Source organism: Panthera onca, chromosome A3 (genome assembly GCF_046562875.1).
Source record: "Panthera onca isolate mPanOnc1 chromosome A3, mPanOnc1 haplotype 2, whole genome shotgun sequence".
Lineage (NCBI taxonomy): Eukaryota > Metazoa > Chordata > Mammalia > Carnivora > Felidae > Panthera > Panthera onca.
In genome coordinates, this window is record NC_138341.1 from 119,000,858 (window position 1) to 119,023,987 (window position 23,130).

Consider the following 23,130-nt stretch of genomic DNA (forward strand, 5'->3'; position numbering starts at 1 on the left):
CTAATATTATATCTTATCTTCCTGACCAGTACAATGGTCCTTACCCTTTGTATTTTATGTAAAAGCCCTACTCTTGACTTGAAATTATTTATTGCTTATGTAATTTTTGTTTGCATTATTCCTTTAATCTATTTTTCTGTTAAAATATTTAGGTATCTTGGGTTGGAATTGAACATATTTTTTCCCATTAAAATTAATGGAAATAGGGGCGCCTGGGTGGCTCAGTCGGTTAGGCGGCCGACTTCGGCTCAGGTCATGATCTCGCGGTTCGTGAGTTCAAGCCCCGCGTCAGGCTCTGTGCTGATGGCTCAGAGCCTGGAGCCTGTTTCAGATTCTGTGTCTCCCTCTCTCTGACCCTCCCCCATTCATGCTCTGTCTCTCTCTGTCTCAAAAATAAAATAAAAATGTTAAAAAAAATTAATGGAAATATATATTCTTTCACTCAACAGCTTTCATTTAGAGGTATTCAATATTTATTATATTAGAAATGTGTTTGGTTGAAAGTAACATAAAACTCAACAAACTGTGGTCTAAACAAGATTTTCCCCCTCTCATAAACAGGAAGGGAGTCCAGTGTTTGTGCGGCTGCTTGAGTATATCCTCAAGAACCAGGCTTCTTTTATCTTTCTGTTCCACCTTCCTTAGCACAGTCCTCCTCATGGTCTCAAGATGACTGCTGCACCTCCAGGTGTCGTGCCTCAATTCCATGAATGAAGTCAGGGGAAGGGGAAGGTCACAGGTGTCTCCAAAGACTTCCTTTTTATTCTGAAAGAGAGGATCTCCCTTCAGACTTCTGTCTACATCTTATTGGCCAGAACTTGGTTTCGTTGCCACTCCTAGCTGCAAGGGAGGTTGGGAACTCTATGCTTTGCTTTCCAGCCTCTGTAGTTTAGAAAGGCAAGGGATAAGTGGTTGGGATATTGAATGAACCTCTTAAGATATTTGTCATGCTGTGTTTAATTGAAGTGTATTGCTTTGATCAACAAAGTGTCCTGGATATAGCCCCATTCCTATCCTGGAACATTCTTTCTCCTTGTTCCTCTTGCCTCTAACAACTTTCCTGGTGTGGGGGTGGGAGGGGGGGCAAGGTCTTGAGGAAACACTTCTCTTTCATCCTTTTTATGAGAATATCAGTTCCCTTGTCCTTCCTCCGTGGTCTCTTCTAACAGAAGGCAAGGAGGAGTCAGCATTTTCTCTGCTCTCTTCCGCTCTTTTCAGACAACCATGCCTTCAGTACCACTCAACATCCTGATCCCGTCTTCTTTGAATATCAAGGACAGTCTCAAGGCCAGGGCCTCCCTTCTCTCTCAGCCCAAGTTTCCCCCTTTACACTCCCAAGGCACTTGAGCTGTACCTCTCTAAGGCTACTTATTACTTTCTTCGTTGAAGCCGAAACCAAAATACTGAAAGTTGAACTGTTTACAAAATGTGTGGTGCACTGTAGGTGCTCAAACCGGCATCTCCTGCTATTATTATTACTATTTATGTCTTATACCCTACATCAGACTCAGCTCCTTAACGAGAGGCTCTGAATCTGATGTCTGATTCATTTTAGTAATCTGCACCTGGCCTGGAATTGAGAGCATTTCTCATAATTAATGCTATGCCCAGGTAATAAAGGGGCGGCGGGGAAAGGGCAACATTTCAAAGAAAGGGTGCTGTAATGGTAGGATGTGAGAAACTCCTAGAACCTGGGTGGGAGCCAGAATCTTGCAGAGAAGCCCCTTCCTCCGTCCGCACAGAAAACACGCAAAGTCGGGATTGATGCACAGGGACGCAGGTGCAGCGCCCCCTCCACGACATTGAGATAAGGTAGGCGCAGCAGTCACTTCACTCCTCCCACTCCACTTGCTCCGGAAAGGGAGGAGGGAATATGCCCCGCGCGGCCATCTGGGATAGCTGCGCACGCGCAGCTTCCGGCTCCGTGTCTTGGGAATTATTTGACGCCGCCGCTTCGGACCGGCAGAAGGGTCTGATCAGGCGCGCCGCGCACGCGCGGTGGTCCGCTCGGTTCGGGGAGTTATTTGACGCTGCCGCCCCTGGCAGTCGGAAGTTGCCAGAGCAGAGCCCAGCCGGCCGGCCCGACCGGCCTTCGTCGTCCCCGGGCGCCCTCGGAGAGCCGCTGACGGGTGGACTGACCGACCGCCTAAGGACAGCCGGCCAGGGCAGCGAAAGCGCCGGCACTATGGCGCGGGTGGCGTGAGGCGGAAGGCCGAGTGCGGCCGGCGGCGGCGGCGGCGGCGGCGGCGCCCGCCCCAGCGATGCGGGCCCCGCCCGTCGCCTCAGGTAACCGAGCGGCCCTCCCCGTCGCGGCCGGACCCTCCCCTCCCCTCCCCTCCCCTCCGGGCGGTCCTGGGACGGCGAAATCTGTTTCTCGGGCCCGGGTGCACTCAGGGCCCTGCCTTCGGAAGCACGTCTCTGCCTTTTTCGGGGGACCCGCGGGGTCCGGCGGAGCCTGGCCCTGACTCCGGGGCGAGTCGGCGGTTTCTGTCGGGTCTGTTCAAACCGGGTCTAGCCTTTGGGAGCTGCCCGGGTCGGGCGCTGCGCTCTCCTGGCAACCTGGGGGAGGGGGCGGGTCTGGAGCGGAGCTAGACAACTCCGGCGAGGAATTTGGTCCAGCAGAAGGGTTGCTCGAGTTGCTGGAGGCGATGCTGCCCGCTGCACAGTGACGGTCGGATGAAGAAGAGTTAATAACGAGAATAAACAGCTTACCCTGGTTAAGCGCTCACTATACGCCAGGCCTTGTGCCAGGCCATTACGTTCACCACGTCTAACTTCACAAGAACCCTGTAAGGTAGGGTTCTTATCCCCATTTTACTGACGATGCAACTGAGGCTCTGAATGGTTTGGTGACTTACCTGTCCAAGGTCACATAGCTGGTGATTTGGACCCCGGCATCCTGACTCCAGATTCAAGTTCTTAACAATTAGGTCAGTGGCTCTCCAACTTTGCTGCACGTTAAAGTCACCTGGGGCAGCCTTTAAAGATTCCTGATGCTTAGGCAGCACATCCAGGCCATTAAATCAGAATTGGGGGGTGGGGGGGGTGGTGGAAGTGGGGGGACCTAGACGTCAGTATTTTTTAAGGAGCCACATGTGATTCCAGTGTGTAGCAAACTTTGGGAACTGCTAGGATGGGCAGTCCTGCATCTCAGAAGACATTGCACTGTGTCTCCAGTTTCACTGTGTAGGAGAATCATCTGGGAGTTTGTTAGAAATGCAAGTTCCACTTGCAGAGATCCATCTTATCCTTGGGCCCAGTGACGACTCCACTTTGTGAAAGCCGATTGGGGGTGGAAGGTGACTTTCTTTGCAGGGTTTCTGAGTTGCTGTGCCTTTAAAGTGTATACATCTCATGCAAAGCTGTTAGTTTGTAGTTTTCCTGGGCGTACAGTACTCACAGGTCTAGTGTCTCTAACTTCTGGGTCATCTTTGCACCGGCTGTTCTTCTGCCTAGGCCATCTTCCATGCTTTGTCCCCTCTCCAACACTTCTCTCTCATACGCACGTGCACATAGCTTTTTCTTCCGGTGTTAGTAACTTAGTATATTTTCATTGCAGAATGCCTGAGCTGCTATGGCCCAGCATATTTACAGATTTTAAAGAAAGGCAGGGTAGTAATTCAGATTGTATTTGTTCTTGGCTGGTCCTTAAGCCATGTAAACTTTATAAAAGGGAGTGAGTGAATATGTGTGTGAAGGTCATTATGAAGGGGTTTGGGGACAATTTTTTTGATAGCAGTTAAACACGGTGAAGTATGTGGACTGAATGAAAATATACACACTGTGTATAATGATATTCTTTACAGGATAAGGATTGTTGTAGAAAGGTTCTCTTGGTTGAACTTTGTACTCTTCTGTCAATTTTTAGGCTGAGGCTAATATGGAAACTGATGGGACAATTCTTGTTAAATTCAGATACTAAAGCAACTTAACCTTGGTTCTCTCTGATCACATATGGACAGAGTATCCAGTTCTGGCTTTAACACAAGGAAGAAACTCAGTCTTTAAGCCTGAGGTTTAACTCTGTAGTTGATATCCAAAGTAAAGGTGAAAAATTCCACATGATCAGTTAAAGACCAAAAGTGACTTGAATCAAGGTAGCCTGAGACTTAGAAATGGATTCTGTTTGAGATCCTCACCAGTGTGACCAGGTGTGTTCTCTGTCATGTGTAAAAATGTTTTGGATAGAATACATGATTTTCTTTGATAGAAGATGATTAAAGTTTAAGGTACTTAGAGTTTAATTTTAAGTTTTTGTAGGTGAAGAAAGTAGGTAATTTGCCCAAGATTTCATGGTTGGGTTCTAGCACATCAAGGACCAGAATTCAGCTTCTTTCCTCTGGACGTAGTGTTTCCTTCCACCCCCATCCTCCACGGTGAAAGGATGTCTTATTTGTTATTGGTGTGTGTGTGTGTGTGTGTACACATGTATGTTGGGGATGGGGGAAGTGACTGTAGTCTGCTATGTTTGAGATCCTCATTTAGATGTATAGTGAATGCTTGGCGTGTAACATGTACTTTGCTGTATATACTGAGGATACCAAGATAAATACGGCACAGCTCCCGTCCTCAAGGAATCTGTAGTCTAGTTAGAGTTGTAATAAAAAGAATAGTATCTGGGACGCCTGGATGGCTCAGTCGGTTGAGCGTCCGACTTGGGCTTGGGTCATGATCTGGCGGCTTGTGAGTTCGAGCCCTGCGTCGGGCTCTGTGCTGACAGCTTGGAGCCTGGAGCCTGCTTTGAATTCTGGTGTCTCCCTCTGTCTCTGCCCCTAGCCCACTCGCATTCTGTCTCTGCCTCTCTCAAAAATAAATAAACATTAAAAAAAAAAGTAAGGCAGCTCTGTCAAGTAGAATTTTCTGCAATGTTGGAACTTTTTGGTTTTTGTTTTTTAGTATTTATTTATTTTGAGAAAGAGATAGAGAGTGAGCAGTGAAGGGGCAAAGAGAGAGGGAGAGACAGAATCCCAAGCAGGCTCCGGACTGTCAGCATGGAGCCCAGTACGGGGCTCAAACTTGTGAACCATGAGATCATGACCCGAGCCGAAATCAAGAGTTGGATGTTTAACCAACTGAGACACCCAGGCACCCTGATAGAACTGTTCTATATCTGCACTGTCCAGTGTAGTAGCCACTAGCCACATGGGACTTTTGAGCACTTGAAATGTGGCTAGTGTAGATAAGGAACTGATTTCTAATTTAATTTAAATTTAAGTGGTTACATGTGGGTATGGCTACTGTATTGGGCAGAGCAGGTCTGAGGTATGAAGGATGAGACCTGTGGTGGTACCGGTGGGGGCAGGCAGGGGATTCATAGTATTCATACTTCTTTTCTTTCTCTTCTTTCTTTTTTCTTTTCTTTTCTTTCTCTTCTTTCTTTCTCTTTCTTTCTTTCTTTCTTTCTTTTAAACAGACTAGCAAAAGCTACTTGTTTACACTTTTAGGGAGGAATACAGGCACAACCTTTCTTTTGGGTATTTGATAGGATACCCAGTAGAATCTGGTATATAGGTGAATACATTCCTTTGTGACCGAACTTGGTTGATATTTGCCTTTTAGGGTCAATGGGACTACAGCAGAAACGTGAACTATAATCCTTCTGTCTTTACTCATCATAAAGTTATATGGATGACCTTGAGAGCACTGTGTGCCTTAAAATCTAGCGTGGTTCATTTGTTTACTCAGTGTTTTGGCACCCTGTTCCCTATTTTTCCTAAGAGAAACAAAGCATGGCTGATAATATGTACCTTGCCTTTGTACATCTCAAAGTATGTTGACTTGTATCGCTTTATTTGATTCTTCCCCGGAGTACTTTAGTTAGGTACTGCGGGTGTTCTCCCTGCTTTGCAGACGAGGAAACTATGACAGAGAAATGCCAGGCGACTTGTCCAAGGTCATTATGGTGAGGTATGGAGTCAGAACAAAAGGGACAAGCATTGGACTTCAGAGCAGGAGGTAGAGTTTCTTATCCCAGCTCTCCTGTCACTTGCTGTGACTCTGAGCAAGTTCTAGCCTTACTTGCTTTCTCACCTGGTATCTAATACATCTGTCTTCCTTAACTTTGTAGGCTTGTTATTGGAATAAAATGAAATAACATGTGAAAGCTCTTTCAAGATGATCAGTTTTCCAAAGGTACACTGTTACCAAGCCAGATCTCTAGTGGTTTTTTTCCTGTATGATGCTGGCCTCCTAACTCATCCCGTCAGTTATTCACGTTGAATACTATGGTGTGCCGGTGTTGTCCTAGATTCTTCTGTCTTCCTCGTTATGAAATCTTCCCTTGTGCAGCCACTGTGTCCTGTTTGTATCTGCATACTGTACACTAGGACGATATGTGACATGTAGCAAGCGTTGAATAAATGTTTGTTTCATGAAATAACTGATGTCTGGATTTACTTTATGAAGTTTTTAAAAATCGATCTCTGTAATTAGACTTGAAGCTTCTTGGGAACAGGGATCTTATTTACTCATTATTATTATTCTCTGTGCATGGTGTATAGAAGGCATACACCTTGTATACGGGCATACACCTGTAATAAATATTGATAGAGTCAGTTGATACAATTAATGTCAGGCTGTGGTCTTAGTGTGTCTACCAGCACCAACGTATCGGTCGTTTTGGTAATCTGTCAATTAGAACCTTCGTGTTACTTTGTGGTAGTACCAACAACCATGGGCTGTTACCAGAACACAGTCGCCTGATAATAGAAACCTCCAGAGAGATTACCTAGAAAATGGACAAATGTAGAGTTGGACGACACTAAGTGATCTGCAGGGGAGCACTGTCATCATCTCTCTCCTCCTGTCGTACTTACTTCTGGAGTATGGAGGTAGAGACTTCTCTGCTAGCAGCTCAGGTTAATAGCTGACCGAGCCTGTCTGGGGAGGAGGCCCAAGATCCTTAACATAGCAGTCAGAGCCCTTCAGCCTGTCCTCCCTGCCTCGTCCCCATCCTTCCTCCCTCCCGCTCCTCAGTATGTAAGCCACACTGGAGTTTACTTTTCTATTGTCCCTTCAGCTTGTCTTGGATACTTACACCAAATTTCTTTACTGGGAATTCAGTTCCTGTTGTATCATTTCTATGATAAAGTTACCATCCTCTCATTCTCCGCCCCCAGTTTTTACTAAATTAATTACAAATCTCCAATCGTAGCATCCATACTCTTTCAAAATCCGTCCCTGTTTATCTTTGAAATTTTACCCCTTGTACATCTAGCTTTTTTTCCTGCCACTCTGGGTTTTTAGTTTCTGGTGCTGTTTTTTGCTACTTGAAGCAAGCGCCCTGCCCTTCCTCTTACATATTTTTCTTTTCTATCTGCCTCTTTTTGCTGTCACTCTTACTCACTTAATTTTCTTATATGTTAAAATTGTAACCTTCCTTCAGTACCCAGTTCATTCTTCCCTGATCTTATCCTGTTGTTTTCCAGCTCAGCCCTTCTTTGAATCAAAAGTAATCTTTTGTCCTCTGAACTTTCTCAATATCTTGCCTGTAGCTTACCATAATCGGTTTAGTTAACACTCATCATCTCCTATAGATACGGTAAAAAGGAAAAGATTCTCCTTGTGGTGAAAACTCTTAGGATCTACTCTCTAAACAACTTTCCTGCATCTCATACAGCAGTGTTAACTATAGTCATCATGTTGGACGTTACATCCCTAGTGCTTATTTATCTTATAACTGGAAGTTTGTACCTTTTGACCACTTTCCTCCAGTTCCCCCTCCCCAAATCCCCCACCACTGGTAACCACAAATCTAATCTCTTTCTGTGATTTTTGTGGGTTTTTTTTTTTTTGTTGTTTGTTTTGTTTTTTAAGATCCCACGTATAAATGAGATCATAAAGTATTTGACTTATTTCACCTAGCATGATGCCTTCAGGGTCCATCCATGTTGTTGCCGGTGGTAGAATTTTCTTGTTTCTTTATGGCTGAATAATATTCCATCACACACACACACACGCCCTCTCCCCCCCCCCCCCCCAACTTTTTTATCCAGTCATTCATCAGTGGATGCTTAGGTTGTTTCCATGTATTAACACTGCTATGACTGTGGCGGTGCAGATACCTTTTTGAGTTAGTGTTTTTATTTCCTTTGGATATATTCCCAGAAGTGAAATTGCTGGATCATATGGCAGTTCTTTTTTAAATTTTTAAGGAACCTCCATGCTGTTTTCTGTAGTGGCTCCACCAGTTTACAGTCCTGCCAACAGCGCACAACGATCCCTTTTCCTTCGCATCCATGCCAGTGTTTATTACGTCTTTTTGGCGATGGCCATTTCAGCAGGCATGAGGTGGGGTCTCATTGTGGCTTCAGTTTGCATTTCCCTGATACTAATGATGTTGAGCGCCTTTTCATGTACCTGTCGTCCATTCGTAGATCTTCTTTGGAAAAATGTCTATTCAGATTCTTTGCCCATTTTTCTTTTTTTCCTTTTTAAAGTTTACGTGTTTATTTATCCTTAATACTAAACTTTATTCATAATCAAGGAATGAACACAAAATGCCAGACTTATCAAATTGATATTTTTAAAAATTACAATACCCAGTGTTGGTTAGAGCCCTGGGAAACTGGTACTCTCTGCCCTGCTGGTGGGTACTAAATAGTAGTTTTCTAAAAGGCTTGTGAAAATACGTTTCAAAGAGCTACAAGACGCATACTACATCTGATCCAGCATCAGCGCTTCTAGCTTAGGAATCTAGTCTGAGGAAATATGCATATATGTGGATTTAAGAAATGTGACAGTTTATATACATCAATAAGTTAATAATGGTCATTTCTGGGTTACAGGCTAATTTTTTTTAATTTTATTTTTTATTTTTTAAAATTTACATCCAAATTAGTTAGCATATAGTGCAACAATGATTTCAGGAGTAGATTCCTTAATGCCCCTCACCCGTTTAGCCTATCCTCCCTCCCACAACCCCTCCAGTAACCCTGTTTGTTCTCCATATTTATGAGTCTCTTCTGTTTTGTCCCCCTCCCTGTTTTTGTATTATTTTTGTTTCCCTTCCCTTATGTTCATCTGTTTTGTCTCTTAAAGTCCTCATATGAGTGAAGTCATATGATATTTGTCTTTCTCTGACTAATTTCACTTAGCCTAATACCCTCCAGTTCCATCTACATAGTTGCAAATGGCAAGATTGCATTCTTGAAAGTTTATTTATTTATTTTGAGAGAGAGTGAGAGTGGCTAGGGGAGGGAAAGAGAATCCCAAGCAGGCTCCACACTGTCAGCACAAAGGCTGATGCAGGGCTCAAACTCACAAACCATGAGACCATGACCTGAGCTGAAATCAAGAGTTGGATCCTTAACCAACTGAACCACCCACGTGCCCCCTGCCCATTAAAAAAAATTTTTTTTTTAATGTTTATTTTTGAGAAAAAGAGAGACAGCATAAGCAAGAGAGAGAGAGGGAGAGAGAGAGGGAGACACAGAATCCGAAACAGGCTCCAGGCCCTACGATGTTAGCACAGAGTCCGACGTGGGGCTTGAACTCACAAACTTCGAGATCATGACCTGAGCCTAAGTTGGACACTTAACCGACTAGGCCACCCAGGTGCCCCATCCCTGCCCATTTTTAATTGGATTATTTGGTTTTCTTTGCTGTTGGTTGTATGAGTTCTTTATATGTTTTGGATACTAACCCCCTATCCTTTTTTTTTTTTTTTTTTAATGTTTGTTTATTTTTGAGACCGAGAGAGACAGAGCATGAGTGGAGGAAGGGGAGAGAGAGAGAGAGAGAGAGAGAGGGAAACACAGAATCCGAAGCAGGCTCCAGGTTCTGAGCTGTCAGCACAGAGCCTGACGTGGGGCTGGAACTCACGAGCTGTGAGATCATGACCTGAGCCGAAGTCAGACACCCAGCTGACTGAGCCACCCAGGCGCCCCTAACCCCCTATCCTATACATGATTTGCAGATATTTTTTCCCATTCAATAGGTTGTTGATGGTTTCTTTTGTGTGCAGAAGCTTCTCAATTTGATGTGGTCTGACTTATTTTTCATTTTGTTGCTTGTTAGCTATGATTTCCAAAAAATCCAATTCCAAGACCATGTCAAGGAGCTTTTTTCCTTTGTTTTCATTTCTGTAAGAAATGAAAGAGTTTCATTTCTTACAATTAGGTCTTTAGTCCATTTTGAGTTAATTTTTATGAATGGTATAAGATAGGGGTTGTTTCATTTTTTTTTTTTTCCATGTGACTATCCAATTTTCTCAGCACCATTTATTAAAGAGACTGTATTTTCTTGTTTGACATTTTGAAATAAGGGCTACGTAAGTGTGTATGTAGTTGTGATTGTGCTGATAGCAGCAGATACCACAAGTGGCATAGCCTTTGGTGATGGGATTTTTCTGAAATGGGCAACAATTCTTTTATTTCTTTTGTTAACAGTTCTTGGTATGGTAAGGTTCTAGACAAAATATGGTTCAGTCTTTTCTCAGTTTACGTGGTTAATTGCATTACTGGAAAACTCAGTGTATGTTAAAATAGCACAAAATATTTTGTATTTTTGTATACACTTTCAGGCTTAGACATTTAAGGACAGAATGATTTTCTGGCAGGCATTTGACAGTCGTGTGAAAAGTAGCATAATTGTTCATTGTGCAGAGCTGTCTCCTGCATTGCAGAATGTCTAGATTTCCTGGCCCTGCCCATAAATACCAATAGCACGCCCCAATCATTTTGTTAACCAGAAGTGCACTTAATATTTCCGAAATTTCCCTCTAGGGGGCAGTTCTTTTGTGTTGAAAACCATTGACCTAAATTCTTGAGTGTGTCTTGTTGGCCTTACCTCCTAATCAGAATTGAGTTTTATCACTTGTTTTGCTAGTTTAATAGCTAATTGCTAATTGTTGCTTTACTTTGTTTTTTTAAATTCATGTTTATTTCCAATATATATTTTCTCTTCATTGTTTTATTTAATTTGCCTGTAATTATAGTGTACATCTTTGTCTTAAAATTTTTTGTGTATTTTGTTAATATTTAGCATGTTTTTTCTATTAGATACATTTTAATAGTTAAGTTCAACTTTTTCATTGTATCCTTTCTACTTTACATGTTTCTTGAAAGCACTTATTTCATTTTCTGACATTTAAGCATTTAAATATTAATGCATTTAAAGAATTAGAATTTCTTACATTAAATTTATTTGTAAGTTTTTAAGAATTTAAGACCTGTTAAGCCTTAAAGCTTAATAGCCTTGGTCTTTCATAGTGTGTTTTTAAAGAATGATACTCCTGTCTTTTTTTCAGAATTGGAAGGGATAGCAGCTATGTCTTAAAAATGCATGTTCCCAGGCCCCAGTGCAGATCTGTACAGAATTTCAGTTTCTAGTGATAGGGTCTGGAGATACACAGATTCTGCACCCTCCCCCAACCCCATGATTCTTGGGTACGCAGTGGAGTTTGAAAACTAGCTTGCCTTTTTTTTTTTTTTTTTTTTTTTGCCTTAAAATATTTTTTTCTCTCCAATAGTGTGTTGTCTGGAATGTAGCTAAATATTTAGATATTCTTTAAATATTTGGAAACCATCCAACTACTTTAAAAAAACTAATAATTAGCATAAAACAAATGGATATCTTCCAATTTTATTTGTATACGACATGCAAAATTTTTGACATACCTCAGTGGAATAAAGCGAACTTTCTAAAGTCTTCCTGTCTCCCACTGGTAAACCTTGACATTCTGAAACATTTATGTAGTATCTACTGCATGCCAGGAACTATTTAAAGATTTAGGAAGTGAGGTTTCCATTCAAAAAAGGCTGACACTCTTGTGGTGAAGAGATCTTTACATGGCTAACAAATAAGTTAATGTGAGGCTTGGTATGAACAGCCTGTAATAGACACAAGGAGGAGGGATGATTTGGGGAGTAAAGAAAAGGTTTACCAAAGGGAGGACGTTTGTGCTGTTCCTCGAAGGAGTAGTAGTACTTCCTAAGTACTAGGATCGAGGTGGGGCACGGCCGTGCAGTTAGTGGGGAGTAGTGCAGGCAGTAACACAGGGTATGAAAAAACTTGTTGGGTTTGAGTGATCATCATTTGTGGCGTTAGCTGGGGGAAGGGATCCATGTTGGAAAGTGTTCATAGAAGATGAGGCTGGGGAGGCGGAGTAAGCAATTTCAATTAGAATTCTAACAAGGTTTGTTTATTTTTTTTGGATCGTATAAAATCATCTTAAATTTTATATAGAAGAATACGTATTTAATAATTGGGCCTGAGAATACCCAATAAAGCTTTGAAAAAGAATAGTGGAGGTGGAGGGGGCTTCCTTTTTAGATATTAAAACTTTCTGTAAAGCGACCAAATTTAAGTCATTATGGCATTGGCATAGGAATGGACAAACAGACAAACAGATACATAAATATAGCCTATGTAAATGAGGATTTAGTGTAGAAAAATTGGTATTTCAGTTCATTGGGAAAGGGTGTATTTTTAACAGATGATGATGGCATAACTGACTGTACATTTACAAGATAATAAATGGCACCTTTCCTAAGCTACTTATATAAGTAAGTTCCAGATGAATATAAAATTTAAGTGTGAAGAAATAAGCAATTGTCTTGTGGGAAATCTAGGAGACTGCATATACACTTTAGGGTTATGCTTTCACACTTTTGAACCTAGACCCATAATAAATGTATCTTACACTGTGACCCCAAATATAGTATTTACGGAAGGTGAAACAAGTTTCACAGAACTTTGCTTACCTTTACTATGTGCGGTACCTTTGTTGTATATCTTCTTCCACGTAACTGAAAACAAAAGTATTACCCATTACATTTATTTCATGACCCACGGTTTGAAAAACACTGATAGAGGAGATGGGAGGGAGAAACCACCGAAGCCAGACTCAAAACTAGAAGCTATAGGGGTGGCTGGGTGGCTCAGTCAGTTGAGCATCTAACTCTTGATTTTGGCTAAGGTCATGATCCCAGTGTTGTGGGATTGAACCCCACGGCAGGCTCTGTGCTGAGCATGGAGCCTGCTTAAGAGTCTCTCCCTCTCTCTCTCTCTGTCCCCCTCCCCCGCTCACTCACTTTGTCTAAAATAAAAAAACAAACAACAAAAAAACCTAGAAGCTATAAAACGTAAATATGTGACGAGAACAATGAAATCTCACTTCATACCTATCACATTGGCAAAGAAAGAAAAAGAAAGTACTCCTTGGCAGGAGGTGGGGAGTGGGAACAGGGAAGGGCTCTCATCCATTCCTAATGTAGCTGGTTGTTACAGCTTCTTTGGGGAAGCAATCTGGCAAGACCTATTAACATTAAAAACAAATGCCCTTTGATCCAATAGTTCATTCTTGGGAACTTGTTCCATAGAAGTTAAAAGGCCACTGTTTATATGAACAAGCGTGTTTATTGCATCATTTCCTGGTGACAAAAAAATGGGAAATGGAGTAAATACACATTATTAGGAGATTGGTTGGATAAGTTATGCCACACCCATGCCATGGAATGTTACACAGTCATTAAAATGAGTTTATTATTAGTTGGAAAGATATTCATGAGGCATTGTTGAATGTAAAAAAAAACACAGATGTAGAGAAGTATACAGTCCCTATCTATGCAAGTATATAAATTATTTTGATATGATTGAATTAGGGTAGAGCAAATACAAGAGGAAATGTTAGGTTGTTAACATGGATTATCTATCCAGGGAAGTGAATCATTTGGACAGGAAATGAAGCTAAATAAAATGAAAAAGGTAAAAAAAAACCCACTACACTAAAACAAAGCAGAGGCGCCTGGGTGGCTCAGTCGGTGGAGCATCCGACTTCGGCTTAGGCCACGATCTTGTGGGTTCATGAGTTCGAGCCCCGGGTCGGGCTCTGTGCTGACAGCTGGGAGCCGGGAGCCTGCTTCAGATTCTGTGTCTCCCTCTCTCTCTGCCCCTCCCCCGTTCATGCTCTGTCTCTCTCTGTCTCAAAAATAAATAAACATTAAAAAAAAAATTAAAACAGGGGCGCCTGGGTGGCTCAGTCCGTTAAGCATCCAACTTCAGCTCAGGTCACCATCTCGCGGTCCGTGAGTTCGAGCCCCGTGTCAGGCTCTGGGCTGATGGCTCAGAGTCTGGAGCCTGCTTCCGATTCTGTGTCTCCCTCTCTCTCTGCCCCTCCCCCGTTCATGCTCTGTCTCTCTCTGTCCCAAAAATAAATAAACATTAAAAAAAAAATTAAAACAAAACCTCTCTGTAGTCTAATATTCTTGTGTATTTATGTAAGGGGCTGTATGTATAGTGTGTGTATATTATATTGTATATACATATGCACGTATGTACGTGTTGATTTAAAAAGGTGAGGAAAATGTGTGGCGTGGGAAAAAAAGTTATCATCTGATGGAGATGGCTCCCTGTCAGAACTTTGCCTTTTTCCCCTTCCATTTTTGAGAGTGTTTATTTTGGGGGGAGGGAGGAAGAACACCAGAATATCCTTGGGGGAATCCCTTATAAACCCGAGGAAACAGAGGCAGTCGTAATAATTGAATCCAGCCTTCCTTCAAATTGAAGGTACCTTGTTAGATGCTGGTCTATCTCTCTTGCCGTCCCATGTTCAGGGCCTCTTGGTCAGAGGAGAACATCAGACCTCATAGGGTCACCGAAAAGTACCTGGGCCCAGGGTCCATCAGATTCCAAAAGAAGCTGAGAAGACTGGGGTTGGGAGGGTATGCAAGAGGGGAGGTGGAGGTGGTAAGTTCCTCTGTATGGAAAGGAGAAAGAAAGGTAGTTGGGGACCAGTCTATGAATGACTTTGAGTTTCATGCTAGGGAGTTTAATCTTCGTTCTTCAGGCCTATAATTCTCAAATGCCATATCCTTTGGAAAAACACTGGTACTTGAGCTGGAATGAGGTTTTTTAAGATGAAAATTTAACAGTGCTGGTCTTCCCCAGTGTGAAGAAAAATGAGCTTAAGGGAAGAATTTTTTAAAGATTAAGTGTACCCCTGGACTTTGCTTAAACTCTCTGGCCAGGCATACAGATTTCAGAACAAGTAGAAAATGGAAGTTGAAACAAATGAATTGGCAAAGGCTAACTAATCATCCTCGATTCTCTTCGTGAGTATGTTGTTTATGATGGTACCGTTTGCATTCATACAGATACGTTTTCTGTGGCTAAAAGTTTTTCATTTGTGTGGTAGACATAGATCATTTCATGGGGGAATGTATAGGATAGGAAGAAGGCAGTACATGCCATGGTAAGGAACATGGTCTCTGGAACCCAACAGATGTGGAAATAAACCCAGCTCTACCATGTTCTAGCTCTGAAGCTTCAGGTAAGAAGTAAACCTCTCTGTGTCTCTGCTTTTTTGTCTGTGAAGTAGAGATAACATTCCTTAATATTCATCGAGTTGTTGTGATGATTGCGTGAGTAGCATGTAGTAAGTGCTCATTAAGTGGAGCTCTTAATATGTTTTCTGAAGAACACTGTGACTTCCAGGTGTTCCGTTACCGGAAATTTGTGTGTCACTGCTGCAGGGAATGAAATACTCTCGAAGAATTTTATGTCTGATTTGAGGACATTGGTGGGAAATTGCAGGGGTATGTTTCTAGCATGATAGAAAATTGCTGGAAATTGGAAATTGTTGACTGAAGAAGCTGCATCTTGGAGTAAACTCTTTCCTTTGTCTTCCTTTCTCAGGGTGCTTCATTCTTCTATCTTTTTCTATCTTGGAACATAGAATGAGGAGGGCTCCCTCACGTTAGGAGTGTACCAAATCAGATCATCTTCTCCCCCTGCACGGTGGCGTCTGTCCCAGTTCCGCTCCCAGGCTTCTGAGGCTCTTTTGGGGAGGTGCTTAGACAGCTGCTTCCCAGGGTCCACCTTCCTACCTGACCTCGCTGAGAGGCTATTTTAGGACATTCTCAAAACATTTAGACGCGTATTTTCTCAGTCGTCTTGGCCGTATGTTTGTAGCTGCTTTATCTTACCATGTAGGATAAATCTGTTTTGCTTAGTTTTATTAATTTGCAACAGTGTTTACCAATAATTCTGTTTTGTCTTTTCAGGTGCCATTTGGACAGTCCTTTAGCGGCACGATGTACTCTGAGTGGAGGTCACTGCATTTGGTGATTCAGAATGATCAGGGCCACACCAGTGTGCTGCACAGCTATCCGGAGAGCGTTGGGCGAGAGGTGGCAAATGCGGTGGTCCACCCTCTTGGGCAGGCCTTAGGTACCCCTTCAGTGGCTGGTAGCGAGAGCTTGTTAAAAACTGACAAAGAAGTAAGTGTTTTCTTCATTTCGTTTTACTGTGTGAAAACATAATCTCGTTACTGAAGAATTTATTTAACATTGTCTTTTTAATGGATTTCTGTCTAATGGAGTAGTACATCTTTCTTAATTGTGACCTTTGTTTGGGTTGAAGGCTGGGCTGACTGAGAGTTTGTGGGGGTCATAAGGAATACGTTGTGCCATTGTGCTGCTGGCTCCCTACCGGCCAGACCCAATTCTCCACTTGAGCTGTGGGCGCGAGACAGAGACTTGAGTGTCAGGCCCCTTCCCCTAAGCTCTGGGCCCAGTCTTCAGATTTCTATTCAGAGGTGTCTTTGGAAGGTCTTCCCTGCTACCCCCATATGGCCTCTGACTGAAGGCCTATCTTCTGTCAACTTTTCAGGCTACGCATATGTGTTGAACCTGAGGTCCTCCTTTGTCTCCGTGTCTGCCTGCCCTTACCGACTCCCAGGTTTAAGAGTGCTACAGAGCAGCTAAGCCTATGTGGTTGTGAGCCCAAGTGTTTGGAATTGGAGTTGTGTTTGCTGTCCCTAAAGATAAGGGCTCTTGGAGTAGCTTGGCCTGAAGTTGGTCCTGTTCTTGGATTCAGGAGATTGGGTTGAGGTAAAGTTTTCAGAGGGAGGTCATGAAGGGACCCTGAAAATGGAGGGATACAGGAACTTGCTAGTAGGAGGTCTGGCTGAGATATGGGATTAGAACTGTGCGCTGGAGGAAGTTTATGCAACCTTCAGGCTTTGGGTTAACTTATTTCTCAGACTCACCTTTTTTTCTCCCTCTTTTTGATTTCTTTCTAATGAAGGAGAGACGAGACTTAATCTAGACATAAAGCTAGTCTAGATCTAAAACTAGTCTAGATATAAGATTTGTAACTCCAGACGCAGTTTATTTACTCTCTGTAGGCCATGGGTTGCAGGAGGGTGAAGCTCCTCCGTTTGAGGAGTGTTTTTCTCTCTTCACAGGCCCTTAGCAGAGACTAACCCCTGAGGACTGGCACTTGCCCTGGTGTACTCTCCTCTTGGTGGGTCTGGAATCTTCTCCTGGGAAGAGATGGCACATGAGTGGATAGAGGCGCTCTGGTGCCTGCCTTGTTTGTTTTCCTTTCCTACCTTCTAAAAGATAGGAGACAACAGTCCTTGAATCCAGTGTCCTCTAGAATTATACAATTAACCTATTATGAAGGTGACACCTAAGATGTTTTCTCCTTTAGGTTTCATCTGACAGTTAGGGACTTGCAGCCCCTTTTAAAATCCCTTGCTAGGCGTGGTTCCTTTCCTCCCACCCTCCTGTGTTTGTCAAAGCTTCACTGTGCTGTCGCAGGCTTTAATGCTTATTGCTCTTGTAGGTCATATTATATTAGATATATTCTAGTGCTGTACATATTTTTTTTTTTTTTTTTTTTAATTTTATTTTTGGGACAGAGAGAGACAGAGCATGAACGGGGGAGGGGCAGAGAGAGAGGGAGACACAGAATCGGAAACAGGCTCCAGGCTCCGAGCCATCAGCCCAGAGCCTGACGCGGGGCTCGAACTCACGGACCGCGAGATCGTGACCTGGCTGAAGTCGGACGCTTAACCGACTGCGCCACCCAGGCGCCCCTAGTGCTGTACATATTTTTACCCTTAGCTCTTGTAGTTGTTTTTGAGCTTAAAATTTTCAGTACCTGTGTTTAATCTTGTCAGATTCAACTTGAAGTCTTTTGGAATCCTGAATTTCTATCTAACAAGTTAGCTATCCATTTTAGCTTTGTGGCTATCTACAGATGGTCAGCATGTGATCTGTTTTTCTCTCTTTTCCTAAGTTAAAATCTCAGCAGGGCCTTTGGTGTGCCACTGGGCACCGTCTTCCTAAAAGATCTTGGTACATCAGCCCATTGCTAGTCTCTCATCTTGTGTCTTACAAATCCAGCCATTCTGCCTTCCTATGGGTCCTGTGTCTCCATCTTGTCCACAAGGATATCCTGCCTCTGACCACATTTCTTGCTAGAGCCCAGATCTCCCTGAGCCAGAGAAGGGTGTTAATGGTATGGTGAGAGTAGCTTTAGATATCTAGCTGGAAGACTAGGGCTCAAGTTTTCAGTTCTACCATTTCCAAACCAGTGGCTTGGGCCAAATTGCTTAATCTTAATAAGCGTCAGTTTTCTTATCTATAAAGTGAGGATAGTTTACCTTCTCACACAGGGTTATTTTGATGGTTAGAAGCTGCTTATGAAAGTGCTTTGCAAACTGCCAGGATTGTACAATTGTCTGCTGCCTTCATAGTAACCTTGTTAATAAAGGAATGATGCTTGTCTGGCATGATTTGTTCGTTTTGAGTATGTTGGTTCCTAGTGATCATGCTTTCCTTTTATACGTGCTCATGAATCATCTGCTTAGTAGTTTGTCCCAGAGTTTAGTGTGGAATTCCCTGAAACTTTCCAGTCTGTAGTATCTGGAATATCATTTTATCTTCTTTTGCAAATTGTGCCGTTTTTCCTTTGTCGCCACATCATGTTCATTCTTCATGGGCAGGTTCTCTCAACCCTTATCATGCGATTCAGTTAAGTAAAGAGGCTGGAATTCATTTAGTGCAGCTCAGTGCCTTGTTAAGATCTTACCCGGCTTGGGGTGCCTGGGTGGCTCAGTTGGTTGAGCGTCTGACTCTTGATCTTGGCTCAGGTCATGATCTCACGGTTTGTGGGATCGACCTCCGCCACCCCTGTGGTCCACCCCTGCGGTCCACCCCTGCCTGCCCCATGTCAGCGTGGAGCCTGCTTGGGATATTCTCTCTCTCTTTCTCTCCACCCCCCTACCCCCATCCCCCGTTCGTTCACATGCGTGCTCTCTCAAAAGAAATAAACATTAAAAAAAAAGATCTGGGGCACTTGGGTGACTCAGTTGGTTAAGCATCCAGTCTTGGCTCAGGTCATGACCTCATGGTTTGTGAATTCAGGCCCCCCCTCTAGAGCCTCTGCTGGCAGCACAGAGCCTGCTTCGGATCCTCTGTCCCCTTCTTTCTCTGCCCCTCCCCACTTGATCCTGCACACGCTCTCTCTCAAAAATAAACATTAGAAAAAAATTAAAACAATCTTGCCCATCTTTAGTCCCTTCTCGCTTGTGTTTGTTCTTACCTTCCCATGTTCATTGTGTTCTTTGGCAGAAAAAAATAGTCACAAAATAAGAGTTGAACGTTCATCTTCCTTCCTATTGTTTGTTAATATTGCATAATCTGAAAATGGAATGTGATTGAATTTATGTATAGGATTTCCTAAATGACACACATACCTGTATATAAATTAAAAGGAGAAAAGTAGCTAAAATTTTCTATTTTTTTGTCCCAGTCTCTATGGAAAATCAGGATGACCCATATTTGCTTTTTATTTCATAGTGTAAATAATAATAATGTCTAATGGGTAAAGCCAGCATGGAAGTGATATTTAGAAAGAAGTAGTTTATTGTTTTCTTAAATATTTTGCTTAGGAAACGTTGTCTGATTATGTTTTATCCATGGAAAGTACATTCTCAAGAATAAATCTGGTATATAGTTGAGATGAATATACTGTCAATTGAGAGATTTTTGGTAATAAAAGAGGTAAACATTTTAAATCAGTCTGCTGAGATACAGTAGGGATGTGTGATAATTCTGAATGTATATTTTCTTTTGTTTAGGTGAAATGGACCATGGAAGTAATCTGCTATGGATTGACCCTTCCATTGGACGGAGAGACTGTAAAATATTGTGTTGATGTATATACAGACTGGATTATGGCTTTAGTGTTGCCGAAAGATTCTATCCCATTGCCAGTTATTAAAGAGCCTAACCTATATGTTCAGAGTATACTAAAACACCTGCAAAATCTTTTTGTACCAAGGTAAGCTATACCATCTGTCTGACCTGTTACCAGGATTATAATAAAATATTCATAAATGTTACTTTTTTCTATTATAGGAGCTGATTTCATTGTTAGTCTTTTGAAAAGTAACTTTCATTACTGTTTAATTAAAGAATGTATTAATATGAATGATAAGAGAGATGGGCTTATAGAATATTTACTAGGAGTTTTTATCAAGTGTGTACTCATTTTAAAGGCTTTTGGTTTTCTAAGATCTGATAGCTTTTAGATATTAAAATACTGTGACCCCTTTCCCTTCCATTGAAAAAACATACTTTTGCCTGTCATAATTCTTTTCTCCACTTAAGCTAAAGGCAACTAAGCCTTCTACCTTAAAGTGAACCTTTCCTATGAGAGAATGAAGACATCAAAGTAAGCAGACTTGAAATTATTGTGGACAAATTCATAGTTGGCCAAAAGATGATCTTAATAGTTTGGTACTGATTTTTTCCCCTACCTTCTGAGACAGTGACCTTAAATATTATAATATGGGATATGTACTTTATTTGGGCTTGATGTTTTTTTTTTCCAGTTCTAAAAGATTATATGTCATTGTAAGGAGTTTGGGAAATACAGAAAATAATGGAGAAGAAAGCATTAATTAGGGTTTCCTTTAAGAAAAATCTGTTTTCAGCTATTTTTTTTATGTGTTTGAAAGAGGTAAAGGGGCTTGCTTCCTTTTGGGAAAGTTCTCATTAAAGCTTTTTTACTATCAGGTGGTAAGGGACTTTGGGTCTTCCAAAAACCACTCTGTAAATTTTAGCTTTTTAAATTTAGAAGGAAGATTACTTTGGGGTTCCTTGCTGGCTCAGTCGGTAGAGCGTGCCACTATTGATCTCAGGGTCGTGAGTTCGAGCCCCACGTGTGTTGTAGAGTTTACTTAAAAAAATGTTTTCTTAAAGAGTTTTAGAAGGAAGATCACTTTGCAGAATTTGAAATAAAAAGTCTCTGTTAAGAACTCTGATGTGTAGGATCAAGTATAAACTCCTTGCCTTGTGTGAAATGCTGGCTGTCATCTGGCCCCTAGCCAGATTAGCTGCTGCTAATTCTGCCTGAGCCCTGCTCATTGGTCAGACTCCTAAATTAAACATTTCCTTAAGACTCCATCATGATCTTCCCCATCTTCACCTACCCTTTTGTTTTCTTCCTCTTCCTTCCCCTCTCTCTCTCTCTCTCTCTCTCTCTCAGCTGTCCACATCTTACTCTTGTTGGTTCATTTTAAATTCTGCCTTGTAAAGAGGAACCTACCTTACTTTACCATCCAGGCCCACAGTGATCATACCTTTTCTGGACCTGTGTGGTTCCGGTACTTCCTGTGTCACTCTTTTATCTCTTCACTGTTTTTTTTGCTCTTAAAACGTGTGTGTCTCATTTCCCCGTCTAACGAACTTGAAGGCAGGATCTAGGTCGTATATATATTTTGGGCTTTCGCAGGACCTGGTGCGGTACTGATATTACCTTAGGTGTGAATTAAATGCTTGTTGCTTGATTTATTGATTTCAAATAGAAGTAATAACAGGAGGTGGTTGGCAGTGATTAGCATATTATTTGTGTCTAAGGCTCTTCTTTTTTTTTTTTTTTTTTTAAGTTTATTTTGAGAGAGAGAGAGTGTGTGTGTGAGTGAGAGAGGGGCAGAGAGAGGGAGAGAGGGAGAGAGAGAATCCCAGGCAGGCTCTGTGCTGTCAGTGAGGAGCCTGATGTGGGGTTTGATCCCATGAACTGTGAGATCATGATCTGAGCCAAAATCAAGAGTCAGACGCTTAACTGAGCCACCCAGGCACCCTTCTAAGCAGGTTCTTCTAAAATGGTATAATAGTTCTGGTGCTTTCTTGTCATTCCATGTAGGAGACTAGTTCACTGGGCTTTTTCTTTGGCCATGGGACAGTCTCATGGGTAGTATTGTCACTGTTTCTTTCCTATTTGTACCCTTACCACCTCTTAGTGCTCAATTCATTTGTATTGATGAAAAATATCAATGGCATTTGAATTAATTGGGCTTTTTCTTTTTTTGCCTTTTGAGAACCTGAGTACCTTGTTCATTTTACTGTTTGTAATTAACTTGTTTTCTCAAGAGTGTTTGCATGTTTCTGAGAGGATACTGAACTGAGTACTAGAGTTTTCCTGGCCAACAGTGTCTTAGGGAGCTGAATGTTTTCAGTGCTAAATATTGGGAGTTAGGATCTCATCTTCCTTTTTTTCCCCCTTAAGTTTATTTATTTATTCTGAGAGAGAGAGCGCGGGAGAGAGAGCAAGCACAAGCTGAGGAGGGGACGAGAGAGGGAGAGGCGGAATCCCAAGCAGGTTCCACACCATCAGCATAGAGCCCGATGCAGAGCTCGAACTCAAACCGTGAAATCATGACCTGAGCTGAGCTCAAGAGTCAGACACTTAACTGACTGTACCACCCAGGTGCCCAGATCTCACCTTTCTTTATTGGAAGTATCAGGTTTTTTTAATCCATATCACAAAATTGTCATCAAGTTTACTTAGTTGTTGTTATAAAAGTGATACCCAAAGTGTTTTTACCACTTTGCTAGAGATAAGTCAGAGTGGGGATCACCTTTCTCTTTTTGCCTATCAGTTTGATCTCTTTTTTGTTTGCATAATTGAGTGAACAGTGAACCATCTTTTAAAATCGATTAGGGTTTTCATTGCGCAAATATATTGTAGTTTAAAAATGTAATATTCTTCTAAAGCAGTGGTTGGCCAACTTTTTTGATAAAGAGCCAGATAGTAAATATTTTAGGCTTTGTGGGCTATATGGTGTCTGTTGTAACTAGTCAATTCTGCTGATGTAGAGAAAACAGCCATAGATAATACGTAAATGAATGAGCATGGCAGTGTTCCAATAAAACTTTATTAATAAAAAAAACAGATGGCAGACAAGATTTGACCATGGGCTATAGTTCACCAGCCCCTGATCTCAGAACAGGTTTTCTGAAGATCATAAGTTGTTTTGGAAAATATTGAGGGGAACAGAAAATCTCTGGTGTTTAGACTTTCCTACTTATTTTTTAGTAAAGATGACCTTAT

At 42.0% G+C, this 23,130-nt stretch overlaps 1 protein-coding gene and 1 long non-coding RNA gene across 8 annotated transcripts in view; one reads left to right on the plus strand and one right to left on the minus strand.

The window, feature by feature from the left end:
- Window positions 1-1,984: 1,984 nt before the first annotated feature.
- Window positions 1,985-23,130, plus strand: part of RALGAPB (Ral GTPase activating protein non-catalytic subunit beta) — an 89,082-nt gene continuing 67,936 nt past the window's right edge. For 4 of the 7 annotated variants that reach the window (XM_060617455.3, XM_081795347.1, XM_060617463.3 and 1 more), the window contains exons 1-3: window positions 1,985-2,286; window positions 16,005-16,220; window positions 19,874-20,076. In XM_060617455.3, the coding sequence (XP_060473438.1) occupies window positions 16,035-16,220; window positions 19,874-20,076 (389 nt within the window). In that variant the 5' untranslated portion in view covers window positions 1,985-2,286; window positions 16,005-16,034. The remainder of the gene's footprint in view (window positions 2,287-16,004; window positions 16,221-19,873; window positions 20,077-23,130) is intronic. The other 3 variants (XM_060617483.3, XM_060617489.3, XM_060617496.3) reach the window with 1 other exon arrangement.
- On the minus strand, window positions 6,793-13,301 carry LOC132668591 (uncharacterized). Its single transcript, XR_009605653.2, has 3 exons — window positions 13,125-13,301; window positions 12,705-12,749; window positions 6,793-6,879 (listed from the first exon to the last, which is right to left on the minus strand). It is a non-coding gene; the product is annotated as an uncharacterized LOC132668591 (long non-coding RNA).